The sequence below is a fragment of the Megalobrama amblycephala genome, linkage group LG4 (genome assembly GCF_018812025.1).
Source record: "Megalobrama amblycephala isolate DHTTF-2021 linkage group LG4, ASM1881202v1, whole genome shotgun sequence".
NCBI lineage: Eukaryota > Metazoa > Chordata > Actinopteri > Cypriniformes > Xenocyprididae > Megalobrama > Megalobrama amblycephala.
In genome coordinates this window covers 8,219,613-8,241,698 of record NC_063047.1, presented here as the reverse complement: position 1 = coordinate 8,241,698, position 22,086 = coordinate 8,219,613, and the positions used below count along the sequence as shown (strand labels likewise).

The 22,086-nt window shown below is 37.2% G+C and overlaps 3 protein-coding genes across 14 annotated transcripts; 2 read left to right on the top strand and 1 right to left on the bottom strand.

The window, feature by feature from the left end:
• The first annotated feature begins 2 nt into the window (after nucleotides 1-2).
• Nucleotides 3-3,202, top strand: ccdc117 (coiled-coil domain containing 117). Of its 2 annotated transcripts, none has more exons than XM_048187223.1 (6): nucleotides 3-165; nucleotides 666-884; nucleotides 987-1,034; nucleotides 1,107-1,376; nucleotides 1,555-1,698; nucleotides 1,984-3,202. In XM_048187223.1, exons 2-6 carry the CDS (start codon nucleotides 742-744, stop codon nucleotides 2,231-2,233), a joined length of 855 nt encoding a protein of 284 aa, XP_048043180.1. In that variant the 5' UTR covers nucleotides 3-165; nucleotides 666-741; the 3' UTR covers nucleotides 2,234-3,202. The 2 variants fall into 2 exon arrangements, with proteins under 2 accessions (XP_048043180.1, XP_048043179.1); XM_048187222.1 differs by having other exon boundaries at nucleotides 984-1,034.
• Nucleotides 3,092-18,647, bottom strand: si:ch211-102c2.8 (trichohyalin). 7 transcript variants are annotated; one of them, XM_048187205.1, is made up of 28 exons: nucleotides 18,510-18,647; nucleotides 14,939-14,994; nucleotides 14,752-14,858; nucleotides 14,591-14,651; nucleotides 14,396-14,497; nucleotides 13,860-14,129; nucleotides 12,976-13,071; nucleotides 12,405-12,512; nucleotides 12,226-12,288; nucleotides 11,904-11,973; nucleotides 11,330-11,471; nucleotides 11,089-11,181; nucleotides 10,879-10,991; nucleotides 10,681-10,753; nucleotides 10,304-10,426; nucleotides 9,897-10,022; nucleotides 9,597-9,785; nucleotides 8,919-8,981; nucleotides 8,735-8,830; nucleotides 8,550-8,651; nucleotides 8,208-8,390; nucleotides 7,877-8,109; nucleotides 7,663-7,789; nucleotides 7,503-7,586; nucleotides 7,144-7,355; nucleotides 6,421-6,496; nucleotides 4,155-4,376; nucleotides 3,092-3,639 (listed from the first exon to the last, which is right to left on the bottom strand). In XM_048187205.1, exons 2-28 carry the CDS (start codon nucleotides 14,985-14,987, stop codon nucleotides 3,574-3,576), a joined length of 3,249 nt encoding a protein of 1,082 aa, XP_048043162.1. In that variant the 5' UTR covers nucleotides 14,988-14,994; nucleotides 18,510-18,647; the 3' UTR covers nucleotides 3,092-3,573. The 7 variants fall into 7 exon arrangements, 6 of the variants coding, with proteins under 6 accessions (XP_048043162.1, XP_048043161.1, XP_048043163.1 ...); XM_048187204.1 differs by lacking the exon at nucleotides 18,510-18,647 and adding an exon at nucleotides 15,480-15,612; XM_048187206.1 differs by lacking the exon at nucleotides 18,510-18,647 and adding an exon at nucleotides 15,480-15,612 and having other exon boundaries at nucleotides 4,155-4,373.
• On the top strand, nucleotides 15,769-22,055 carry rnf181 (ring finger protein 181). Of its 5 annotated transcripts, none has more exons than XM_048187227.1 (7): nucleotides 15,785-15,886; nucleotides 16,307-16,348; nucleotides 16,430-16,527; nucleotides 18,535-18,668; nucleotides 18,858-18,973; nucleotides 20,124-20,198; nucleotides 21,323-22,055. In XM_048187227.1, the coding sequence occupies exons 3-7, from the start codon at nucleotides 16,442-16,444 to the stop codon at nucleotides 21,380-21,382; spliced, it is 471 nt and encodes a 156-aa protein (XP_048043184.1). In that variant the 5' UTR covers nucleotides 15,785-15,886; nucleotides 16,307-16,348; nucleotides 16,430-16,441; the 3' UTR covers nucleotides 21,383-22,055. The 5 variants fall into 5 exon arrangements, with proteins under 5 accessions (XP_048043185.1, XP_048043184.1, XP_048043188.1 ...); XM_048187229.1 differs by having other exon boundaries at nucleotides 15,840-15,931; XM_048187228.1 differs by lacking the exon at nucleotides 16,307-16,348 and having other exon boundaries at nucleotides 15,769-15,886.
• The last annotated feature ends 31 nt before the right edge of the window (nucleotides 22,056-22,086 follow it).

The window sequence follows — 22,086 nt, the reverse complement described above, 5'->3', positions numbered from 1 at the left end:
AACTACAAAACCAATGGACTACAAGTTCCATGCACTCTGGCATACACACTCTTCCAGAAAAGCGTCGTAAAAATAGGCGTTTGCAACTTCTCATGTAAACTGTCTTTAGACATTTTTCCACATTTCAAACAAAATTGGCTTCCCGCTTTTGTGAGCGTGTGAAAGGTAAGTGTTTGTGTTCCTAATGAAAGAACTGACGTGATGTTGTTGTGTATGTTGTGGGGCGTATGTCTTGGATGTTTCAAGCTACAGTCAGCGAGCAATTCAAGTTATTCTTACCCAGAATGACAGCAAATTTCTTCATGGTGAATTATTTTAGATAATTCAGATAAAACTGAAATAAATATTTACTAATACGGAGCATAAAAGATTCACTTTTCAATGTCATGGCCTACGGTGTGAAGGAAAACAAATTTACTAAGTGATAGTTTGCTCACTAACTGTAAATTATTTTTTTTTCTTTTCTAATTAAAACAATGGTCATTAATTATTCGACTAGGACTGGCTCAGCAGTGTATTTTCCATATATAGAAATATTTATGTGTGTGTGTGTTTTGAAGGTAAAGGTAAAAGCTTTATAGTTCTATACCCATAGTATAGAACATCTTCACGGAACCTGCTCTGAAGTCCAGAATCACTGAGTTAATAATTTTTCTGTTTTCCAGATTCTTCTATCCACACTGCTTGACTGCGGTTGTCATTTAATTCTGATGTCTTCAGCTTGTTCTCACCTGGAGGCTGATGCAGAGCACCAGTTCAGGAAGCAGAGAGCTGGAGTTCATCATGTTTTCCCCCCATGCACAGTTCGGTAAACCTGATTCGGTCACAATTAGCAGACCAACCAGAGGCTTGCATCATCTGACTGGTGGATCTATGCCAAATACGTAAGTATTAAGTGTCTTGTTGTGCTTTTATGCAGTCCTTGTTAATGCAATCAAATGGAGACAGCCGCTCATCTTATTTATCTGCATGTTTAAACTTAGAAGCTGGGAAAGAAGATGCATGAGGAAACAGAGGAGAAGGACAGATGATGAGTGAGTAAATTTATCATACATGATACTTGCTATTTGTGGTGGTGTATTTTTCATGATCTTTTTTCCCTACAGAAGCTGCAGCCCCAAACGGCGAAAACTGATGGGAGAAGGAGGAGCAGATGAGTATTCAAGTCCTAAAGCGAGCCACAGATGGTCTGCGAACTCTACCACCTGTTCTTCTTCATCTGAGACCAGCCCGGTTCAGCTGCAGACTGGACCCAGGACAGATGAGATGGGTCTGTCCTTCAATGCTGCTCCGTCTCCACTACCCAGAGTACCCACAGAAGGCTCAGGCATGGAGGTAGAGGCCGCTCAAAGGAGACTGCAGGAGATAGAAGAGAGGTGAGACAGAAATAAAGAGGTCATTAGCTTGATTTCAAACTGTACATGTGCAAGTTGTATCTCTGCTTGTGTTTACAGAGTCATTGTTCAGAAATTAGAAGGATGAAGGTTCAAATGCTCCATTTAAAGATTGTAGATTTTTATAGGAAGTCTTCCTGATATATTGAATGTGTTACAGGATAATTTTGGAGGATGATAGCGATGAAGAGCTGGATGTAGAACCGGCTCAGCGCAGGCCAGTGCTGGTGATGTCCGACAGCTTAAGGGAGGGGCTGCAGCGTGGGATTGATGACATTCTACCCCATATGGTAGCACAGTCAGTGTGGGTATTTTATTTTATTTTCAGTACACCCATTGTTGGTGTACTGAACACTTCTGAAAAAGTTCTTTTAAAACATCTAAATAAGTCATGTTGCTTGAGTGTTATTAAGAATAACTGAAACAAGTCAAAGTAAATTATATGAAATCGCATGGATAATTTTTTGAAAACAAACCCAAGCAAAAATGTTCTCAATCCAGCAGTAGAACATCAGTGTCTCCCAACAGCATTGAGCTCATTGTACAGGAATCCAGTGCTTAGCACACTCTTCTTCACTCGCCTCTGCAGGGGCCGCTCTTGTATGGAACTGGTGGTGTGGCGCCCCCCAGAGGACCCTCTCACCCAGAGGCTGAAGGACTCTTTACAAAGACAGCAGCGCAAGCAGCTGGCAGTGCACAGACAGACTCCCACCCCAGTACCATCTATCAGCAGCCCCCCATCCCAGCCCCAGGTCACAACAACCAATGAGCAGACTTTCAGCCCCCTGTTCAGCAGCCCTGCACTCCTCAACTCTGGAGAGGAAGACATGGAGTTATAGAGGAAAATCCATGAGTACTTTATCTGACCCTGTGTGTAAAATAAGCTTTGAACTTCATCAGTGCAAATGAGGAATTACCATAAGGGGCAGAGAGAGCAAGCACTTCACAATGCTCTCATGAAATTTGTTTTGTGCCATATATTTTTTTGTTTGTTTATTTCAACCTGCACTTTTTGTTGTTGTTGGTGGGACCATATTTGCACTAGATGAAATGAGAAGTATCCTATGTGAATGTGGTCAGTGATTTTTTTTTTATTTTATTTTTTTTTTGCTGCAGTACAGTTGCAAATGAATATTCACTCTGTTTGCTGTCAATAGCTCTGTGCCATGCACATTTAGACTCATTACTGGTTAACAATGCAAGAATATTTTAATTTTGTCTTTATGCAGTTAGTATTATTGCAGTGTACTAGTAGTCTGTGTACAGATTCAAATCTGCCACATTACATGTAATATTTTCTTTTTAGCAGGCATGCAACTGGTCAAAACTTGAGACTCCTTTTAATTTGTTCTTCATGGTGTCCATATTATTTTGTTCTAGATGCTGTTGTTATGGAAAGTAATGATTGATGCATTTCATGTAGGGAATTCTAGTTTGAGTGAGGAAGGATCATCATGTGATCTTGAAGAGACAGCAGCCGGTTTAACCTTCTATACAGACAGAAAGGGATGCAGGGGTATACATATTTAAATCAATCATATTACCTGGCTCAGTTTATCTAGGTAAAGAACAAATAGCACTTATATTATCACTCATTTTGGCTGTAATTCAACAACAACAGTGAAATAAGCTGGAAATCAATTTTGCAGTTGGTTTAACCATTGGCCTAAATTGTTGTTTAAATGTTTCATTTTACCTTTTTGAGATTTATACATTTTGGCAGATGTCAAAATATACAATTTGTAAATATTGACCGTATCACACTGACAAAGGCAAACTTGTTTTTCAATAAAATCAGTTTGACACGATTCTCTGCTTGTAACATTTCATTTATGCAGAAAAAACATTCATACAACATCATGAATTGTCGTTGATTTCAGGAATGTTGATCAATTACAATAATTAGTTATATAAAAAAAAAAAATCATTATCATTATTATTATTTCGTAGTAAACTCAAGCAGAATTCTGTTCATTTCATATCAAACTTCATCCTTTGATTTTTAACACACCTGAATTAAACATTCACCTACAATAAAGTGCTAAGTTCTGTCCATCCAGACCATGAACATTGCTTATGAGCTCCACAGAGGTGGTATTAAGTTATTTTCTTATACATGGTTTCCCTATAAAATCAACAATTTAATGGACAAATTCTTGGATTAAGTTGAAGGTAACTGTTAACTGGAAATGGTCTTTGCTGGTAAGTGATCCTCTGTCTTATAGCTTTCCTTAGCTGGAGCAATCTGTCAAGATAATAAGAAGCTTTGAAACATACTTTCAAATATTTGAAAATTTGTTAAACAAAATAATAATATAAAATTTTACACATACAGTATTAATCTTAAAAAGTAGCATTAAAATACCATTGTTGTTATTGTTAACTAAAAAATTTAAACAAACTAAAAACTAAAACAAAACTATTATATTCATTTATATATAGCTGAAATAAAGTATAAATATTAGATACAAAAAATTAGATATGTTGTCTTGGAAAAAGTTCAAAAGTACTAAAATTACTAACTGAAATAAGAAACAGAACTAAAATAAAACGATCTTAAACAAATAAAAAAATGAAAAAACTAACAAAGGCCAAAGGACAAAGGCACATAAAATGTCTACAAAATGTAAGTAAAATTGAAATTAGTTAATTCAAAAGTTAATTCAAAATATGAATTACAACTATAGTAGTATATGAATAATGCTAAAAAAACAACTGCAAAATATTTAAACTATGATAATAATTTAAGAGTTGATGTACCGTGTCCAAATAAGAGCCGCCCAAGTCCCTGGGATCCCTGTTCCACTTCACTGGGCTGGGGCAGTCTCTCTGGCTCTCTGCTTGGAGCTGGCGGATGCGACTCTGGAGGTGCCGCAGCAGTTTATATGAGGTCAGGTCTTGGGTGACTCTGGAGTTTTGGAAGTCTGTGCCACCCTGAAGAGCAGTAGAGGCCAACTGGGATTCGTTGTAGTCTTGGCACTGTTGCAGAGAGACAGAGAATCAGAGAAATGTGCTTACTACACATGTGTTCTACAATAAGGAGTAAACATGCAAATGTTGCTCCAAGTATGTTTTCGGTTTATATTTAATCAATATAACACAAGGGACATTGTGCCATTGCTTTGTAATTATTAAAACTATTAAAAAAAAAAAAAAAAGTTTAAATTAAAAAACAAAAACAAATAAAATAAAACAAATGTTGGATGAAAATAAGAAATGTTTCCTTGGCAACTAACTAAAATAAAATTTGTTTAAGCTGAAGTATGAAAATTACAAAAAATAAATTAAAGCTAAACTAATACCAAAAACACACACATTTACTAAAACCTAAAATAAAAAAAACTGAAAATATAAAAATAAAAGCTAATTCAAAATACAAACCTGATTCCAAAAAAGTTGGGACACTGTACAAATTGTGAATAAAAACAGAATGCAATGATGTGGAAGTTTCAAATTTCAATATTTTATTCAGAATACAATATAGATGACATATCAAATGTTTAAACTGAGAAAATTCATTTTTCTCGTATCATTTTAAGGGAAAAATAAGTTGATTTTAAATTTCATGGCATCAACACATCTCAAAAAAGTTGGGACAAGGCCACGTTTACCACTGTGTGGCATCCCCTCTTCTTTTTATAACAGTCTGCAAACGTCTGGGGACTGAGGAGACAAGTTGCTCAAGTTTAGGAATAGGAATGTTGTCCCATTCTTGTCTAATACAGGCTTCTAGTTGCACAACTGTCTTAGGTTTTCTTTGTCGCATCTTCCTCTTTATGATGCGCCAAATGTTTTCTATGGGTGAAAGATCTGGACTGCAGGCTGGTCATTTCAGTACCCGGATCCTTCTTCTACGCAGCCATGATGTTGTAATTGATGCAGTATGTGGTCTGGCATGGTCATGTTGGAAAATGCAAGGTCTTCCCTGAAAGAGACGACGTCTGGATGGGAGCATATGTTGTTCTAGAACTTGGATATACCTTTCAGCATTGATGGTGCCTTTCCAGATGTGTAAGCTTCCCATGCCACACGCACTCATGCAACCCCATACCATCAGAGATGCAGGCTTCTGAACTAAGCGCTGATACCAACTTGGGTTGTCCTTGTCCTCTTTAGTCCGGATGGCATGGTGTCCCAGTTTTCCAAAAAGAACTTCAAATTTTGATTCGTCTGACCACAAAACAGTTTTCCACTTTGCCACAGTCCATTTTAAATGAGCCTTGGCCCAAAGAAAACGCCTGCGCTTCTGGATCATGTTTAGATGTGGCTTCTTTTTTGACCTATAGAGTTTTAGCCGGCAACAGGTGGATTGTGTTCACCGACAATGTTTTCTGGAAGTATTCCTGAGCCCATGTTGTGATTTCCATTACAGTAGCATTCCTTTATATGATGCAGTGCCGTCTAAGACCCGAAGATCACGGGCATCCGGTATGGTTTTCCGGCCTTGACCCTTACGCACAGAGATTGTTCCAGATTCTCTCAGTCTTTGGATGATATTATGCACTGTAGATGATGATAACTTCAAACTCTGCAATTTTTCTCTGAGAAACTCCTTTCTGATATTGCTCCACTATTTTTCGCCGTAGCATTGGGATAATTGGTGATCCTCTGCCCATCTTGACTTCTGAGAGACACTGCCACTCTGAGAGGCTCTTTTTATACCCAATCTTGTTGCCAATTGACCTAATAAGTTGCAAATTGGTCCTCCAGCTTTTCCTTATATGTACATTTAACTTTTCCGGCCTCTTATTGCTACCTGTCCCAACTTTTTTGGAATGTGTAGCTCATGAAATCCAAATGAGCCAATATTTGGCATGACATTTCAAAATGTCTCACTTTCAACATTTGATATGTTATCTGTATTCTATTGTGAATAAAATATAAGTTTATGAGATTTGTAAATTATTGCATTCCTTTTTTATTCACAATTTGTACAGTGTCCCAACTTTTTTGGAATCGGGTTTGTATTAATAAATACTATAACAGTATATAAATAATATTATTAATACTAATTACTGGCATTTACCCCAGTCAGATGTCTCATTTCATTCTCCAGTCTCTCCAATCTCTTCTGCTGCTCTGCTCTGGACTTTGGAACCCTCCTGTTTTAAACAGTAAAGGTTATGGTGGACAATCCAACAGGTTATGAATGTTATTTTTGTCCGAGTCATGGTAGCCAATAACTTACAGTGGTGTCATTAATTTATTCATTTATGGAGCGGATCTGGCTATAGGCGCAATGAGACATGACTTAAGAAAAATGTTTTAATATGTTTTAAAAATGTAGTCTTTATTCTACTACATACAGTAAATACATTATATGTAAATACATTATATGTGTGGGTGTGTGTGTGTGTGTGTGTGTGTGTGTGTGTTTGTCATGTGGTAGTTTTTTGTTTGAATCCTGACCTAATCATTCAACTTACTGTATATGAAACCTAGTTAGCTAAGGGCACGTTTACACTATGTGCCTATAGACTGAACACGTAATATGCATCCACATGATGTCACCGTTTTCACAAATTCGCGTTTTTGTAGTACACAGAGACTCTAAAGGTATCGTTTTCAAAAACGTGCACTTTGAAACCCGTTTTCAAAAGTTTGCAGTTTCAGGCCCCCAAAATGGCATTGTCGTGTAAATGAATGGCCAAAACGCATTAAAAAGTTTTCACTTTTAGTTGAAAACAGTGTCGTGTAAACGGCCCCCAAGACAAAAACACTCAAGATCCACTTGGCTCGTATGACGCACCTCTCCAGCTCTGCATTAAGCTCCAGCTCAAATTTGTGTGCGAGTCTTGTAGTGGCTTTGTCTTTCCACTGTGCCATATTGTTCTGCACCTGTCTGAGCTCATCATCTTTAGCCCGCAGCTGCCTGCGCAGATGGACACACAGTCTGTCTGTATCATCATTGTTCATGTGCAGCTGGGCTCGAGATAGGCTGCTCATTTCCTCTATGTGCTCCTTAAGTTTACACACATCAATGAACAAAACGAGACATAAACCAAGATATTAATAAATTCATAGAAATTTTGCTCAGTGTTAGTTACATTTAGATGCTTTTGAAGCAATTTATAATAAATCGTACTTTGTATGTGTGTGTCAGTATACCTGTATGAGTTTCTCTTTTAGAGCAGCCAGTGCTTGTTCCCTTTCTTGCATCAACTGCTGTTTCTGCAGATTTAGCTCTTGCTCCTGAAACACATAAGCAGCATCTGCTCATAGCCGATGAGTTGCTGTGAGTTGATGTGTTTTGTAACTTTTCTTGTACCTTTTCTCGGCTGAGTTGCAGTGCAGCACGTCTCTGTGAGTTGAGCTCATTTTTTAGATCATTAATAAGCTGTTGTAGGGCCTTTGTGAGGGACTGCAGGGTCTGAAGAGTTTCACTCACTATAGGACTGAACCAGAAAAATATATATACACATTTATAAAATACAATACAGTGTCACTGTATATAATATTGTATATACCACAAGTGAGCGCACCTCTCTGATGAGTGCTTGTTTTCAACAGTCAGGCCATTGTGTTTAAGCAACTCCTGCAGGCAAACGCACTCAGCTTGTATGTCCTGCGCCCAGCGTCTGCTCTGCTGCTCATGTCTGGCTGCTCTTCTCTGGTGTTTTTGGTCTTTCTCGGTGACGGCTGTCCTCAGCTCCTGAAGCTCCTTTTCAGAGCGCTGTAAAGTTTTTTTCAGACGTACCGCCTCCTTCTCTGCCTCCTGTAACAAGAAACCAGCAGTAAGTAAAAGGCTGAGGACAGCTTTGATAAATAAGCTTTTTATATGTTTAAATGAAAATTTAAACTGATTCCACTCACTCTCTGAAGCTCAGTTACTTTACTCTGTAAGGCCAGTGTGTTCCTTCTCTCTTTTTCTACTTCTGCTCTCCCTCTCTTCACTGCCTCCTCTATCTGCTGCTCCAGAGTCCCACGCTGCTCTTTCAGAGCCTTCTCTCGCTGTTCCTCCCACTTCCTTTCCTCTCGCTTCACAGCCTTTTGAATCTGTTAGTTCAGATGACAAGAAATGCACTGGTTCTTTTGTGAGAGCATGAATTTGAATAGCGGAAAACCATGACAAAGTTAATGCCAAAGTTAATTTTATTGATAAATCTGTCATCAGCACTTCAGAGTCATTGTAAAACAGAATAACAGGGAGGAAACCTTTTCCTGAGTTTGTCTTCTGAGTTCCTCTGCTTGCCTCCTCATCTTCTCTTCATGTTGCTCTAGAGCCTCTTTTAACCTCTTTACCTCCTCATCTTTCACCTGAAAGAGAGAGAGGTGAATGTGTATATAAGACTGAATTGCAGTGTTGTGAGATACAAAGGGCACACGCTATGACAGCTGACCTGGATGTAGTTGTGTAAGGAGTCCAGGCTTTGTTTGTGGGTCTGAGCTTGTTCACTGAGAGCAGCTGATCTCAACTCATCCGCCTGCTGACGTACCTGGATTCACACATTCCAACCAGATTCAGGGTTTCACGTTATGTCTGAATAATCTGTGATTAATCTCACAGTGAATAAATCATCTCACCTTTTGAAGCTCCTCTTTGTGGCTTTTGGTTAACTGTAATTTCAGTTGCTCAATCTCTTCCTCCTGAGGAATTGATAATCATATGTAATAAAAAAAAATAACAACAACAAAAAAAAAACACTTTACCCTAATGAAAAGACAGGCACATATCGTTCAGACTAGTTTATGCTGACTAGTGATAATCTGATGCTGGTCTAGCTGGTGAACCAGCATATCCATGTTGTTACAATGATGTTAGATCATTCAATTCAAATATTATGTGGAAGGCTTATATACATTCAAAAGTGTTTAATGTTTTTGAAAAGTCTCTCATGTGCACCAAGGCTGCATTTATTTAAACAAAAATACAGTAAATACAGTAACTACTCTGGTCTTTGCATGATCCTTTAAAAATCATTATTATTATGATTAAAACCAGTTGTGCTACTTTAATATTTTTGTGGAAATCTTTTTTTTTTTTGTATATATATATATATATATATATATATATATATATATATATATATATATATATATAGAAATAGAAAATAGAAAGTTCAATAGAACAGCATTTATTGGAAATAGAAACCTATTGTAACAATGTGAAAGTTTTTACTGTCACTTTTGATCAATATAATCTTACTGACCCCAAACTTTTGAATGGTAGTGTTTGAAAATATATAACTATATCTTCCATACCATATCTTTTTTTGTCCTGTTCTGTATTTCTCTCAGCTTTAAGCTGTGCTCCTCTCTCAGTGAACAGAGCTCCAGAAGAAGGGCTTCCTTTGCTTCTTCGGCCCCCTGCAAAAGAAGCTCCTTCTGGGCAACAATTCGCTCCAGCGCTCCAAAACACTTCACTTGCTGCTCTAGATCTTTCTGGGTAGACTGCACACATATTATACACTTAATGTCATTGATAGTGTTGGCAGTATGTCTCTGTATCAGATACTGAAACATGGTTGTTGTAGATTAAGAAGAAGAAACCAGAGTGAGAACCTCTTTTATTTGTTCTTTTTCTCTGATCGTATCAGCCAGCTGCTCCTCTAGCTCACTGCATTTCTGTCTGAGAGCCCCGCAGTCCTCCTCCTTCTGCTCCAGCTCCTGATTCACCTCATCCAGCCTCTGAGTGAGACAATGAGAAAGGTGTACATATTGAAGGCTGTGTGAATATCCACAATATATATATATATTGCTGGCAACATAAAATTAAGCAACACATTAATGCACTTTTTATTTGGTCATAAAGTTTCCTAAAGATTATGCCCACTCATTGTGCCCTTACTTGCGAGCATAAGAGTGTTAAGACAGAGATGTCAAATTATTAGCCCAGTCCAAATGTATAAGAATACAGTCAAATATAGTCAAAATATTTGTTTTGGCTATAAATATATATACATGCATACCTCCTGCATAGAGTCTAGTGTGTGTCTGAAACGCCTCTGTTCTGAGAACAGGTCAGATTTAGCATTATCCAATAGTCTGTCCATCTCCTCCATTTCCAGAACAGAAACACTGCGGCTTACACACTGACAGGGACAGACATCAAATCACACTGAATGTCAAGCAGCATATCTATAACATATTCATTCAGCAAACTAACTGACTAGTTAATATTTATCTGGCTACATACATGCATACATACATTTATTTATTTATTTATTTTAAATTACATAAAATAAAAAAGAACCATGCAGATCTTTAATGAAATTCAAACAGGCATTTTATACTAACAGGTATTTCATATATAAGAGCTGATGTGACTTTTCTTATCTTGAGTGACCTGTTGTTCCTGCAGAACCCTGACCTCCTCCAAACATAAGTCCCTCTGGGCCTGCAGTCTGTGTAGCTCACACCTTTAAGACACACACACAGTGCTTTTAAAAAAAATATTTGTTACATGTATATATGGATCTCATCTTTACTATGGAATTTAAGAACAAAAGTGTCAATTAAAACAAATGGGATGAAGGAACCATACGTGATGTTCTGGGCCTGTGCTCTGCTGTCCCTCACACTGAGCTGTAGAGAAAGCTGCTCTCTCTTAGCTTGATCCATTTCCTCTCTCAGCTTGTCCAGAGTATGAAGTGTAGCCTGAGGAAATAACACCACTTTTGGTTAATAAATAAGCTTTGTAACATTTCGAACAGATAATTAAGAGAGTTACAGAGTGATCATATAGCATTCATACTGTTTTTTGTTGTTGAAGCTGAGTAAGTGACATCCTCAGCTCTTTGAGTTGATCTCCATCTATTCTGCTCTTGTCCCGGGCCCTTTCTGTACTCTGAAAACAAAAATACTACAAACCTGAGAAGAGTATCAAAAAACTGTCTCCATCATTACTATTTGCAAAACTTAAAAACTGCATTTCATTAGCTCTACTGACAATGATTACTACAGTAACTGTTTAAAGAATGCACTGAGGTCCTCACAATGTGGAAGTCATTCCTTCTGCTCTGGTACAAACTCCTCCTCTTCCCCTTCTTGCCAGATGAATGTCTCCTGCTTCTGTAGTAAAGTTTAGACACAGCACCTTCACTGCTCGTCTCCTCAACAGTTCTCTCATCATCAGAGCTACAACACACATGGAGTAATACAGAGGAATATTCATGAATATTAAATACATAAATAGTATAGCTCTATCAGTGGTGGAAAAATAAGCCAACAATGAAATAATACACAGATTTCTCCCAGAGATGTCTGAATTATAAATATCTGCATGATGTTTCAAATGAACATATTGTACTGTTCAGTTGCAATTTTTATAATTTTCACATAAAGATGATTTAAATGCAACTTTAGTGACTTGAAGGCACATATAAAAACTCCCAAATGAAACTCTACAAAGATGGCAGTAATGCTGTGATTTACCCACAGGTCACTAAAGTTGCATTTCTGAGTGCCAATGAGTAGCATGAATTAAAAACCACCAGAAAACACATTATCCAAAAAGCTCTTTCTAAGGTCATCTAATTGAACTGCAATTGTTAAAACATTGAGAAGTACCTGAAGGACTGAATATTGTTTTGGATGGTTTTTCCTGTACAGAATCCATTTTCTTTGCTCAGATGTAAGGCTATAGTGGCATGCATTAGAACAGACAAACATTTTGTTAATATCTTATGGACCAATTACAATTCAAATATCTAAATATCTTCAAATTTACATTTTTTTTTTTTTTTTAAGATTTATTAGATTGATTGATTGATAGATTGCATCACTGCACATCAAAACAATGCGGTTTCACTGTGTAAAATATGGATAAGAGTGAATTCAAATAAAAACACCAGGTTGTAGCTTACAAGGAATGTAAAGTAAGATAACATACCATATTTTGGATTATATTCCTGGTCAGAGTTTACTCTGTCAGCATATTCTGCAAAGTGTGTGACTGTGACATACATACAAAATAAAAAGCATTATAGCACCAATAAAACTGCACATGTATTCAGCATACGAAAAGAACACGTGACTTTTGAAAAAAATAAGTTAATATGGTGCCTGTACCTGTCCTGTTGCTGAGTGCAGACTTCAGGTGCTGTCGAACCTGTTCTGAGCACACTGTGTCCAGATCAGTATCTATGGTGACTGAATCAAAACTCTGCATGGGCATTCCTGTCAGAGAGGACAAGGTGGGATATTAAAAGTTTTCTGTTAAAACAACTTCTTATTTAAAGGTTTTTTGTTTTATACATTTTTGCAATATTACTTGAAACTGTCTTTACTAACTGATAAAAGACTATTTATTAGGTGCACTGAAAGTAATAATATTAATATACATCATCTGTGCACGAGGTAGGGCCTTAAAAACATCAGCCAATCGTTTACGCGATCATCGCGTAGGAATGCCGGTGGTAAACACTCGTGTTCCAATACTCGTGCACGAGTTTTGGGAGGCGTTCTCTTGAAATGAGCTGTGAAGGAGGAGGGCTGTTCTTACGCATGCGCTCATTTCAAAAACTCACTAACAGTCTTTGGATTCTCAGTCGACGAAAAAATCATCTCTATCACCTTTAAATGTAGATCACAAGGAAGATATGCAAAAAATCTAAAAAGAAACAGCACTGCACAGCTGTACCTGCCAGGTGTCTTACTGGTGTTCTGGATGAATGCTGTGATTGATTTTCCGATCGTTCCTCAGTGAGTTCTGCAGTGTTAATGGGAGCACCTGGGGCTAGAGACGAAATTAATACTTATATCCAGCAAGGACACATTAAAATTGATCAAACGTGACAGTAAAGACATTTTGCAAAAGATTTCTATTTCAAATAAAATGCTGTTCTTTTGAACTTTTCATTCACCAAAGAATTCTGACTTAGGAAAATGTTTTTTTCGCACTTAATTAAAATGTAAGTATTTAATAAATATTTTGTATGCATGTTGTAAAGTTGTGCCTGGAGTGTAAAACTAATGTACGCATTCCACGTTTCAATTGTATAATTTTATATGATGCAATGAAACATACCGAATTGTGCAGATGTCATTTTTGGCCAAGTGGTCATACCAAGCTTTGCACTCATTTTTCCAAGAGCCAGTCAATAATTCAATAAATCACTATGTGGCAAGTATTAGCTATATTATTAGATGTTATTTTGTGGGTTTTAGTGAAAACAGCCAGATGAAAAGAGCTGTCCCCTGCAACCAAGGAGGATACAGTATTGTGGAAATGGCTATGGAAATGGCTGAATGGACACAATGTCCACATTATTTCAAAGCACCATGAGACCTCAACCATGCAGAATGTAAAGTGCTGTGGCTGGTCAAGGAAGACTAGTGAGCATCTTGAAGGTGGGACCTGAAGGTGGGACCACCTCAAAACAGCTTCTAAAGACCTGGATGACAACTCCAACCTCAGAATAATATGTATTTATATATATTATAGTTGAAGTTATAAGTTTCAGTGCTTGTTTACATCATTTCCATCATTATGAGTGTTTATGTCTTCTTGCTCAGTCTGAGTACCTGAGGCTGGCAGGACCAGCATTTCCTCTCTGAAGCGTGCTGAGAAGTCCTCAGTGCAGACGCTGTCCATAGTGAATTCATCCTCCTCGTTTCCTATCCCTGTAACCTCAGCACTTCTCCCAAGAAGCCTCTCCAGCCTCCAACGACACTGCTCTACCCTGGACGCTGAGCTCAAGCTGCCATCTCCCTCAGGACGCCACACATCTGGAACTGAGGCTCCAACCTTCATAATCTCCATTGTCTGATGTTCCGTTTGGTCATCTTTGCCTCCTGATATTTGCAACAGGAAATGATAATGATTGATTTTAACAAGGCATTATAGTGCTGTCTTTTTTTCATATATATTTGTTTGTCTTGTTATAAGCAGGTATAAAAAATGAGTCACTGTTTGTTCAGAACAAAATGTTTCAATGATGCACGTAGTAGTATATAGCAGCCAGTTGTAATATTCATAATTGTGTTATTTTGGACAATGTTTTGGGTATGATTTGATTATATATTCAAATCTATATGGGATTAAATTTTGTATGGATTACCTAAAGGAGTCCAGTCAGGGTTGGATGGTGTTTTATCATTGGTTGGAACGGTGCTTCCCAAGCCTGTGTCTTTACTAACAGACTGACTCCGATCAAGATAGGCTGGAATTTAGAAAGTATTAGGAAAATAACTGCACTTAGAAATAATAAATAAACAAGATGTAATTATTTTGCACAAAAATGGTTTATGCTTACCTGAGAAAGGAAATTTATATCTCTTGGAGTTTCCGGCATGCATTTGGTTTTGGCTGTGGAACTATTGAGGGAACACAAAATCAGGCCTGAATTTTACCATTACTATGACAAAATTAATACACCATGGTTATCAATATTTCATCAAACTACAAGTGCTTGACCTGTAGATGACTCAGCTGTGCATCTATTGTGTCCAGTAGTACATCGCAGTGGTCATGGGACAATGCCATGGGTATAAGCCCATAAACATCAACACCCTCATCCACATCTGAGAGGAAAAGAGATATACAGCATTTTGTATACAGTAGATACAGTATAAGCAAGAATGGGAATATCAATTGTTCTGACCTGCAGAGAGCAGCTCATCAGTGTTTTCTCCAGATCCATCATTTTCCATGGTTGTTCTAAAAAAGACAGTTAAAAATCATTTATGCTTAAGATGTAAAACTAACATATCTCTTTGGAATCCAGAGCATTTGAGCTAGAATGGAGGCAGGAGGTTTAAAGGGGGGCGTTGTTGGTTTTGTGGTTGCCTAGGAAACACAGCAGAACGGGTCCCCAACAAACACTAGGGCCTCTTACATACAAAGAAGTTCATAAAGTCTAATAAGAAACAAAAGTTCACACTAGGATAATGCAAAGCTGCGTATCTCATGTATGTGTATTTTTACTTATGCTAAAAAATAGCTAGGTTGATTTATAGTTGTATTTTAACAGAAAAATCCACAATAAATACTTTTGCTGTCCGGAAGAAAAATTATACATATATTTACAACATACACATTTATTCATAGCTCTCACTGAATTATTAGTAATTTAAGCAGATTTTGCTTTGTTTCAGAACTCTCAAAAAATATCTTTACGCATGCATTATTTGTTATACACTTACGTCAACGTATTTCCACTCCAAGTTTTTTCTAGACACTGACCTGTACAGCAGAAATTGGTTTAACGTTACATGTATACATCCATGCGCTTTAGTGTCATGGCAACCACACACACCCACTAACTGCCTGTCGGACTAGAAACTTGAGATTTATTTTTTGTTTGTTTGCAATTTATAGCATTTTTTTGATCATATCTATATTGCTATGTTTTTAAATTGAAAAAGAAACATGTATATAATTACCAGACACATACATCGACTTAATTTACACTAAATAAAATGAAACAGTTTGGGGATTTTTTAATCACAATCTGGCAACTCCCGTCTTCTCGCAAATATCGCGATAGCGTTGTTGTCTTCGCGCTGACAGTGCAGTGAAACAAGTTTCCATCCCTGATGATTACAAGACAGTAGGTCTAATTTCATTTATTATTTTTCCCTTTTGAACGAATAAGGTTAGTACATACTTTTGTTTAGATTCAATGATGTTTGATAAATTATATTTACTTCGAAATGTTATGCTAACCAGCTAGCAGAGTATTATTGTGAAGCTTGTATCTTTAGAAACATTTAGTTAGATCTCTGAAATGATTAAATCCAAACAGTACTTTATGTCCACCTAATATGTTGTCTCTTTGTCTGAGAAAGAGAGAGAGAGAGAGAGAGAGAGAGAGAGAGAGAGAGGCTATTTTGCAATTTACCATGGTTGTTCTCTCATAGTAACCAGTTTAATGTTGTAAATATAGTAAGACCATCTTAAAATAATTCTCATTACCAGACATGGATCAGTGTAACATTGGTTTAAAAAATATAAATTCTCCACTTTCCAGTTCCTGGGCTACTGGTACTCTATGTGAACTAGCAACCTCAATGTAAGACTCTGAAAATCCTGATTCTTAAAGTAACCACCAACTTAACCGTTAAATGTCATTCAAATGGTCTCTGTTTATCAGGTGAAGTAGAAAATGGCCTCGTATTTTGATGAGCATGACTGTGAGCCCACGAATCCAGAAGAACAGTACCGACAGAACGCCCTGCTGGAGCTTGCGAGGTAACTGTCACGACAGAGCCATCTAGAGGAACTAAAAACATATAAAAACATGTTTGGCTAACACCCGCTAACACCCTGTGGCTAACACGATATAAACTAGTATTTATAGACCAACATTTTGCCCGAAACGGCTCGCCAGTGGACAATGCAAAGTTTGTTTAACATATTTAGTAAAATATAAAATAAATAAAAGTTTATTTTCGGTCTATAGTTGTACATATACATTATCAAAAGTTAGCAGTCGGTAAGATTTTTTTTAAAAGAAATTAATATTTTTATTTCACAACGATGCACTAAATTGATCAAAAGTGACAGTAAATACATTTATACTGTTACATATGATTTCAAATAATTGCTGTTCTTTGGAACTTTCTATTCATCAAAGGAATCTGAAACAAATGTAGCACAACACCAAACCACTGAAGACTGGAGTAATGGCTGATAGAAATACAGCTTTGCCATCAAAGGAATAATTACATTTTTAAAGCTGCAGTCTGTAACTTTTGGTGCTCTAGCAGTTAATAAACTGAACTGCATGTCTGGCGGAAGAACATTGTAGCCAGAGCTACTTATGTTTATGTAGGGTGCCAATATGTGCCATTTTCCCAGGACACGTCCTGTCCAGGATTTCTAAGTTGCATAAAATGCAATTTTGGTTTTGTTTTCATATTTGCAGAAGGTAATGATTAAAAAATTATTTTACCAATAGCCTGCATTATACATAATCGAGAAGGCTGGATCTACAGAGAACGGTCAAAGCATTGCAAATACGACAACATTTTAATGCATTGCATGAAGACTGTCAGTAAGAACAGTGGCTTGCACAGACCTCCGTTTAGAAATCGCGTTCAGGGGGCACATCGATATGACCACTTTCACGATTAAAGAGGCAAGGGCTCAAGCCATTTTAGGCAATTTACAAATCCTGGACAGGACCCGTCCTGGGAAAATGGCACATATGGTCACCCTAGTTTATGTCTTCTTATGTCTATGACGAGTCACGCAGGTACTGGGCTACTCCGCAGTGGTACGACCCGAACTAGTCTAAAATAGTCCGAATATAAACACTTATTAAAGGTGTACCATAGTGATTCAGGCAGGATAAGACAAAACACGGTTTGGAAAATGGATTCATGATGTACTTGCTCATTATATGATTTTGGTACATTTTGAACGCAAACAAACAGTAGCTTTAAATATACAGAAAACAGTTATTTTAAGTTGTAATAATATTTCACAAAATATGCAGCCTTGGTTTGTAAATGGATTTTCTAAAACATTAAAAAACCTTACCGACCCCAAACATTTGAACAGTACTGTAGGTACTGTATCACCTTGTAGCCCAAGACTGGTTGCCCACTGAAGCTAAGCAGGATTGAGCCTGGTCAGTACCTGGATGGGAGACCTCATGGGGAAAGCTAGGTTGCTGCTGGATGAGGTGTTAGTGAGGCCAGCAGGGGGTGCTCATCCTGTGGTGGGTCCTAATGCCCCAGTATAGTGATGGGGACACTTTACTGTAACAAGCACCGTTCTTCAGATTAGACATTAAACCGAGGCCCTGACTCTCTGTGATCATAAAAAATGAGAGTAGGGGTGTAACCCCGACATCCTGGCCAAATTTGCCCATTGGCTTCTGTCCATCATCATGGCCTCCTAATCATCCCCATACACTGATTGGCTTCATCATTCTGTCTCCTCTCCATCAATCAGCTGGTGTGGTGTGGGTGTTCTGGCGCAATATGGCTGCCGTCGCATCATCCAGGTGGATGCTGCACATTGGTGGTGGTTGAGGATATTCCCCATTCCAAATGTAAAGCGCTTTGAGTACCCAGAAAAGCGCTATATAAATGTAACAGATTATTATTATTTTAGATACTAATTTGTGTACCCTTGTTTAATAGTATTGGCATTAATAGTAGTTTTAGAAGTATTAAAACCAAACTTTTTGTCAGCTATGTGGATAAGAATGTAATGATGCTAACCATTTCAAATGCTTTGCGGCTATAGGTCTCTGATGCAGGGTCTTGACATAGACTCAGGTTCATTTGATTTGTCGGATTGGGACCAGCGTCTCCCCCCTCCTGCAGCAAAAGCTGTGGTTCAGAGTCTTCCTGTGGTCATCATCTCTCCTGAGCAAGCAGGTAATGGACTACTCATTCATAATCACATTAAAAGAAGACATTATTGGACAAAGGAACATTAGCAGCTGAAAGTAAATATAATTGACAACTTTAGATAGATGTTTCCTTGTGTTTTGGCATTGATTGAACGCTTAAATCCTTGATGTCATTCTTCTTGAACTTACCTCAAGCTCTTTCTTCACTTGGCAGATAAAGGACTGAAGTGCCCGGTGTGTTTACTGGAGTTTGAGGAGGAAGAGACTGTGAGAGAAATGCCCTGTAAACATCTATTCCACACAGGATGCATCCTGCCTTGGCTCAATAAGGTATGTTTGGTGGTTCAATCTTCTGCATGATCCAGAAGTAAATACACTACCGTTCAAAGGTTTGGGGCCAGAAAGATTTAATAGTGACAGTAAAAACATTTACATTATTACAAAAAAAATTGTATTTCAAATAAATATTGTTTTTAAAGGGATAGTTCATTGACAGCTACGCAACTGACACTTTGACGCTTCAAAAAGTTCATAAAGAGATCGTAAAATTAATCCATATGTATTGAGTGGTTTTCAAATTTTCTGAAGAGGCACGATCACTTTTTATGATGAACAGATTAAATTTAGGTTTTTTTTTTTATTAGCGAACATAAACAAAAACTCAACCGAACCTGCTTGATGCGCGAGAACAAACCTCTTCCGGAAGCTTAAACATGCTGCGTAACACACGAGAATTAACCTCATTGGTTCTCGTGCATCAATCAAACATGCTTGAGCCTCTGTTTACCATAACTGATTTGAGTTGATGAATGTTTATATGTAAATAAAAACATAAATTTAATCTGTTCATCATAAAAAGCATCTCTTCAGAAAATTTGAACTAAACCGCTCAATTCATATGGATGAGTTTTACAATCTCTTTATTAACTTTTTGAAGCATTAAAGTGGTAGTTGAGTATCTGTCAGTGGAGGGACAGAAATCACTCAGATTTCATCTAAAAGATCTTCATTTGTGTTCTGAAGATGAACGAAAGTCTTACAGGTTTGGAACGACATGAGGGAGAGTAAATGAAAGTTCTGTCATCATTTATGGATGAACTAACCCTTTAAAAATCTCTATATCAATCAAAGAATCTTGAAGAAAATGCATTATATCCACAAAAATATTAAGCAGCTCAGCTGTTTTCAACATTGACAAAGCTAAGAAATCAACACATTAGAATAATTTCTGAAGGATCTTGTGACACTGAAGACTGCTGAAAATTTAGCTTTGCCAGGAATGAACTGCGTTTTAAAAATTTTAAAAGAGTTCTTTTAATTGTAACAATATTTTACAATATTACAGTTTTTACTGTAGTGTTTTTACAGCCTTAATGAGCAGAGATTTTTTTTTCAAAAGTATGAAAAAATCATACTGACCCCAAACTTTTGAACCGTAATGTACATGGATAATATTTAATGTTTCTACATAACATTACAGACCAATTCATGCCCCTTGTGTCGACTTGAACTACCCACTGACAATCCAGACTATGAGGAGTTCAAAAAAGATAAGGTAAGACATATTTCCTGACATAACCTTGGTTCCCTGAAATAAGGGAACGAGACATTGCGTTCATGCCGTGTTACTTATACTCAGGGTTTTACATCACAGGCTTATTCAGTCAAAAGATACTGAAGAAATGCCATTCAGCACTGTGTTATATAGGGGGGGGATTATATAGGATTTAGGGAACCGAGGTTATGCCAGTAACCGGAGATGTTTTCTGTTTAAAGTCATGCATAGTTATTGTTATTTTTGTAACTTACTCATTGTGTTTTTTTTCTTTTTACAATGAACGAACACCTTAAAGGGATAGTTCACCCAAAAATGAAAATTTGATGTTTATCTGCTTACCCCCAGTGCATCCAAGATGTAGGTGAATTTGTTTCTTCAGTCGAACGCAAATTATGATTTTTAACTGCAACCGCTGCCGTCTGTCAGTCAAATAATAGCAGTGGATAGGAACTTCAACTATAACAGTAAATAAAACTTGCTTAGACAAATCCAAATTAAACCCTGCGGCTCGTGACGACACATTGATGTCTTAAGACACGAAACGATCGGTTTGTGTGAGAAACCGAACAGTATTTATATCATTTTTTACCTCTAAAACACCACTATGTCCAACTCCGTTCAGCTTCCTGTTAGTGAGGTCAAAAAACGCGTTCTGACGACGGAAGTGATGTCTCGCCCATATACTTCAATGAGCGCGAGACAACACTTCCGTTGTCAGAGCGCGATCAGACCTCACACACCGGAAGCTGAACGGAGTTGGACATAGTGGCGTATTAAAGGTAAAAAATGATATAAATACTGTTCGGTTTCTCACACAAACCGATCGTTTCGTGTCTTAAGACATTAATGTGTCGTCACGAGCCGCAGGGTTTAATTTGGATTTGTCTAAGCAAGTTTTATTTACTGTTATAGTTGAAGTTCCTATCCACTGCTATTATTTGACTGACAGACGGCAGCGGTTGCAGTTAAAAATCATAATTTGCGTTCGACTGAAGAAAAAAAAGTCACTTACATCTTGGATGCCCTGGGGGTAAGCAGATAAACATCAAATTTTCATTTTTGGGTGAACTATCCCTTTAAGTATATACCCAAGCACTTAGTGCGTTTGTATGTATTTACAGGAACGGAGAAGACAAAGAGAGCACAGATTAGAGGATCTACATGGAGCCATGTACACATGACCTCACCATCTCAAAAACTTGATACAATTCCAAATATATAAATTCAGCTTTCAGTTTGTTGAAGAGAGTTTACTGTGCAGGGACCAGGCTTTGAAATTATTTTGTTTGCTTGTACTTGAAAAAACTATTTTATTGTTATCCCTTTTAAGGTTGCTTTTGTATGGCTATGCACTGAAAACTGTTTGTATGAAACTCTAATGTAGCCTTATAAACAGATTTCTGATTTTATTAAATGTTTTAAAGCAATTTTTTTGTTTTTTATTGTGAATTTGATTTGTTTGCTCCATGATATCATATTCATTGATTTTGCTCCCTGAAGAGATTTCCTACTGAATAAAGTGCTGGAGAATTCTTTATAGTGCTGATAATAAGCAATGAATGCCATAGTTATTAACAATGGTCACTGTAGCCATGACTTTATCAGTGGACTTTACATTGTCCTCTTTCCAGTTAGTAAATGAAACTCTCCTTGTATAATATGGTAGAACTCTACCTCATGGAAAATGTGTGAATATTAGGTGTGTTTATGTAAAATTATGGCAATGACTCAACTTTGCTGAGAGACTTGTAATGACTATTGTAATTTACTAATGTTGGAGCAGAAAAATGGTCTGAATTCATAAATCAAATTGTCTTTTCCATATTTTTAAAATAAAAAGTGAGCTTCTCTAAACATTGTGTGTATTATTAGTTCAAGTGTGAAG

What these genes read in the sequence shown, in the direction of transcription:
- ccdc117 (XM_048187222.1), top strand. Translation starts at nt 742, where the DNA reads ATGCAGAGCACCAGTTCAGGAAGCAGAGAGCTGGAGTTCATCATGTTT. An exon ending in GGTGGATCTATGCCAAATAC is followed by an intron (nt 885 to 983) that starts GTAAGTATTAAG and finishes GTTTAAACTTAG; the next exon opens with AAGCTGGGAAAGAAGATGCA. An exon ending in CATATGGTAGCACAGTCAGT is followed by an intron (nt 1,699 to 1,983) that starts GTGGGTATTTTA and finishes TCGCCTCTGCAG; the next exon opens with GGGCCGCTCTTGTATGGAAC.
- si:ch211-102c2.8 (XM_048187205.1), bottom strand. Translation starts at nt 14,987, where the DNA reads ATGGAAAATGATGGATCTGGAGAAAACACTGATGAGCTGCTCTCTGCA. An exon ending in AACAATATTCAGTCCTTCAG is followed by an intron (nt 11,472 to 11,903) that starts GTACTTCTCAAT and finishes TGTGTGTTGTAG; the next exon opens with CTCTGATGATGAGAGAACTG. An exon ending in ACAAAGAGGAGCTTCAAAAG is followed by an intron (nt 8,831 to 8,918) that starts GTGAGATGATTT and finishes GTGTGAATCCAG; the next exon opens with GTACGTCAGCAGGCGGATGA.
- rnf181 (XM_048187228.1), top strand. Translation starts at nt 16,442, where the DNA reads ATGGCCTCGTATTTTGATGAGCATGACTGTGAGCCCACGAATCCAGAA. An exon ending in TCCTGCCTTGGCTCAATAAG is followed by an intron (nt 18,974 to 20,123) that starts GTATGTTTGGTG and finishes ATAACATTACAG; the next exon opens with ACCAATTCATGCCCCTTGTG. An exon ending in AGGAGTTCAAAAAAGATAAG is followed by an intron (nt 20,199 to 21,322) that starts GTAAGACATATT and finishes ATGTATTTACAG; the next exon opens with GAACGGAGAAGACAAAGAGA.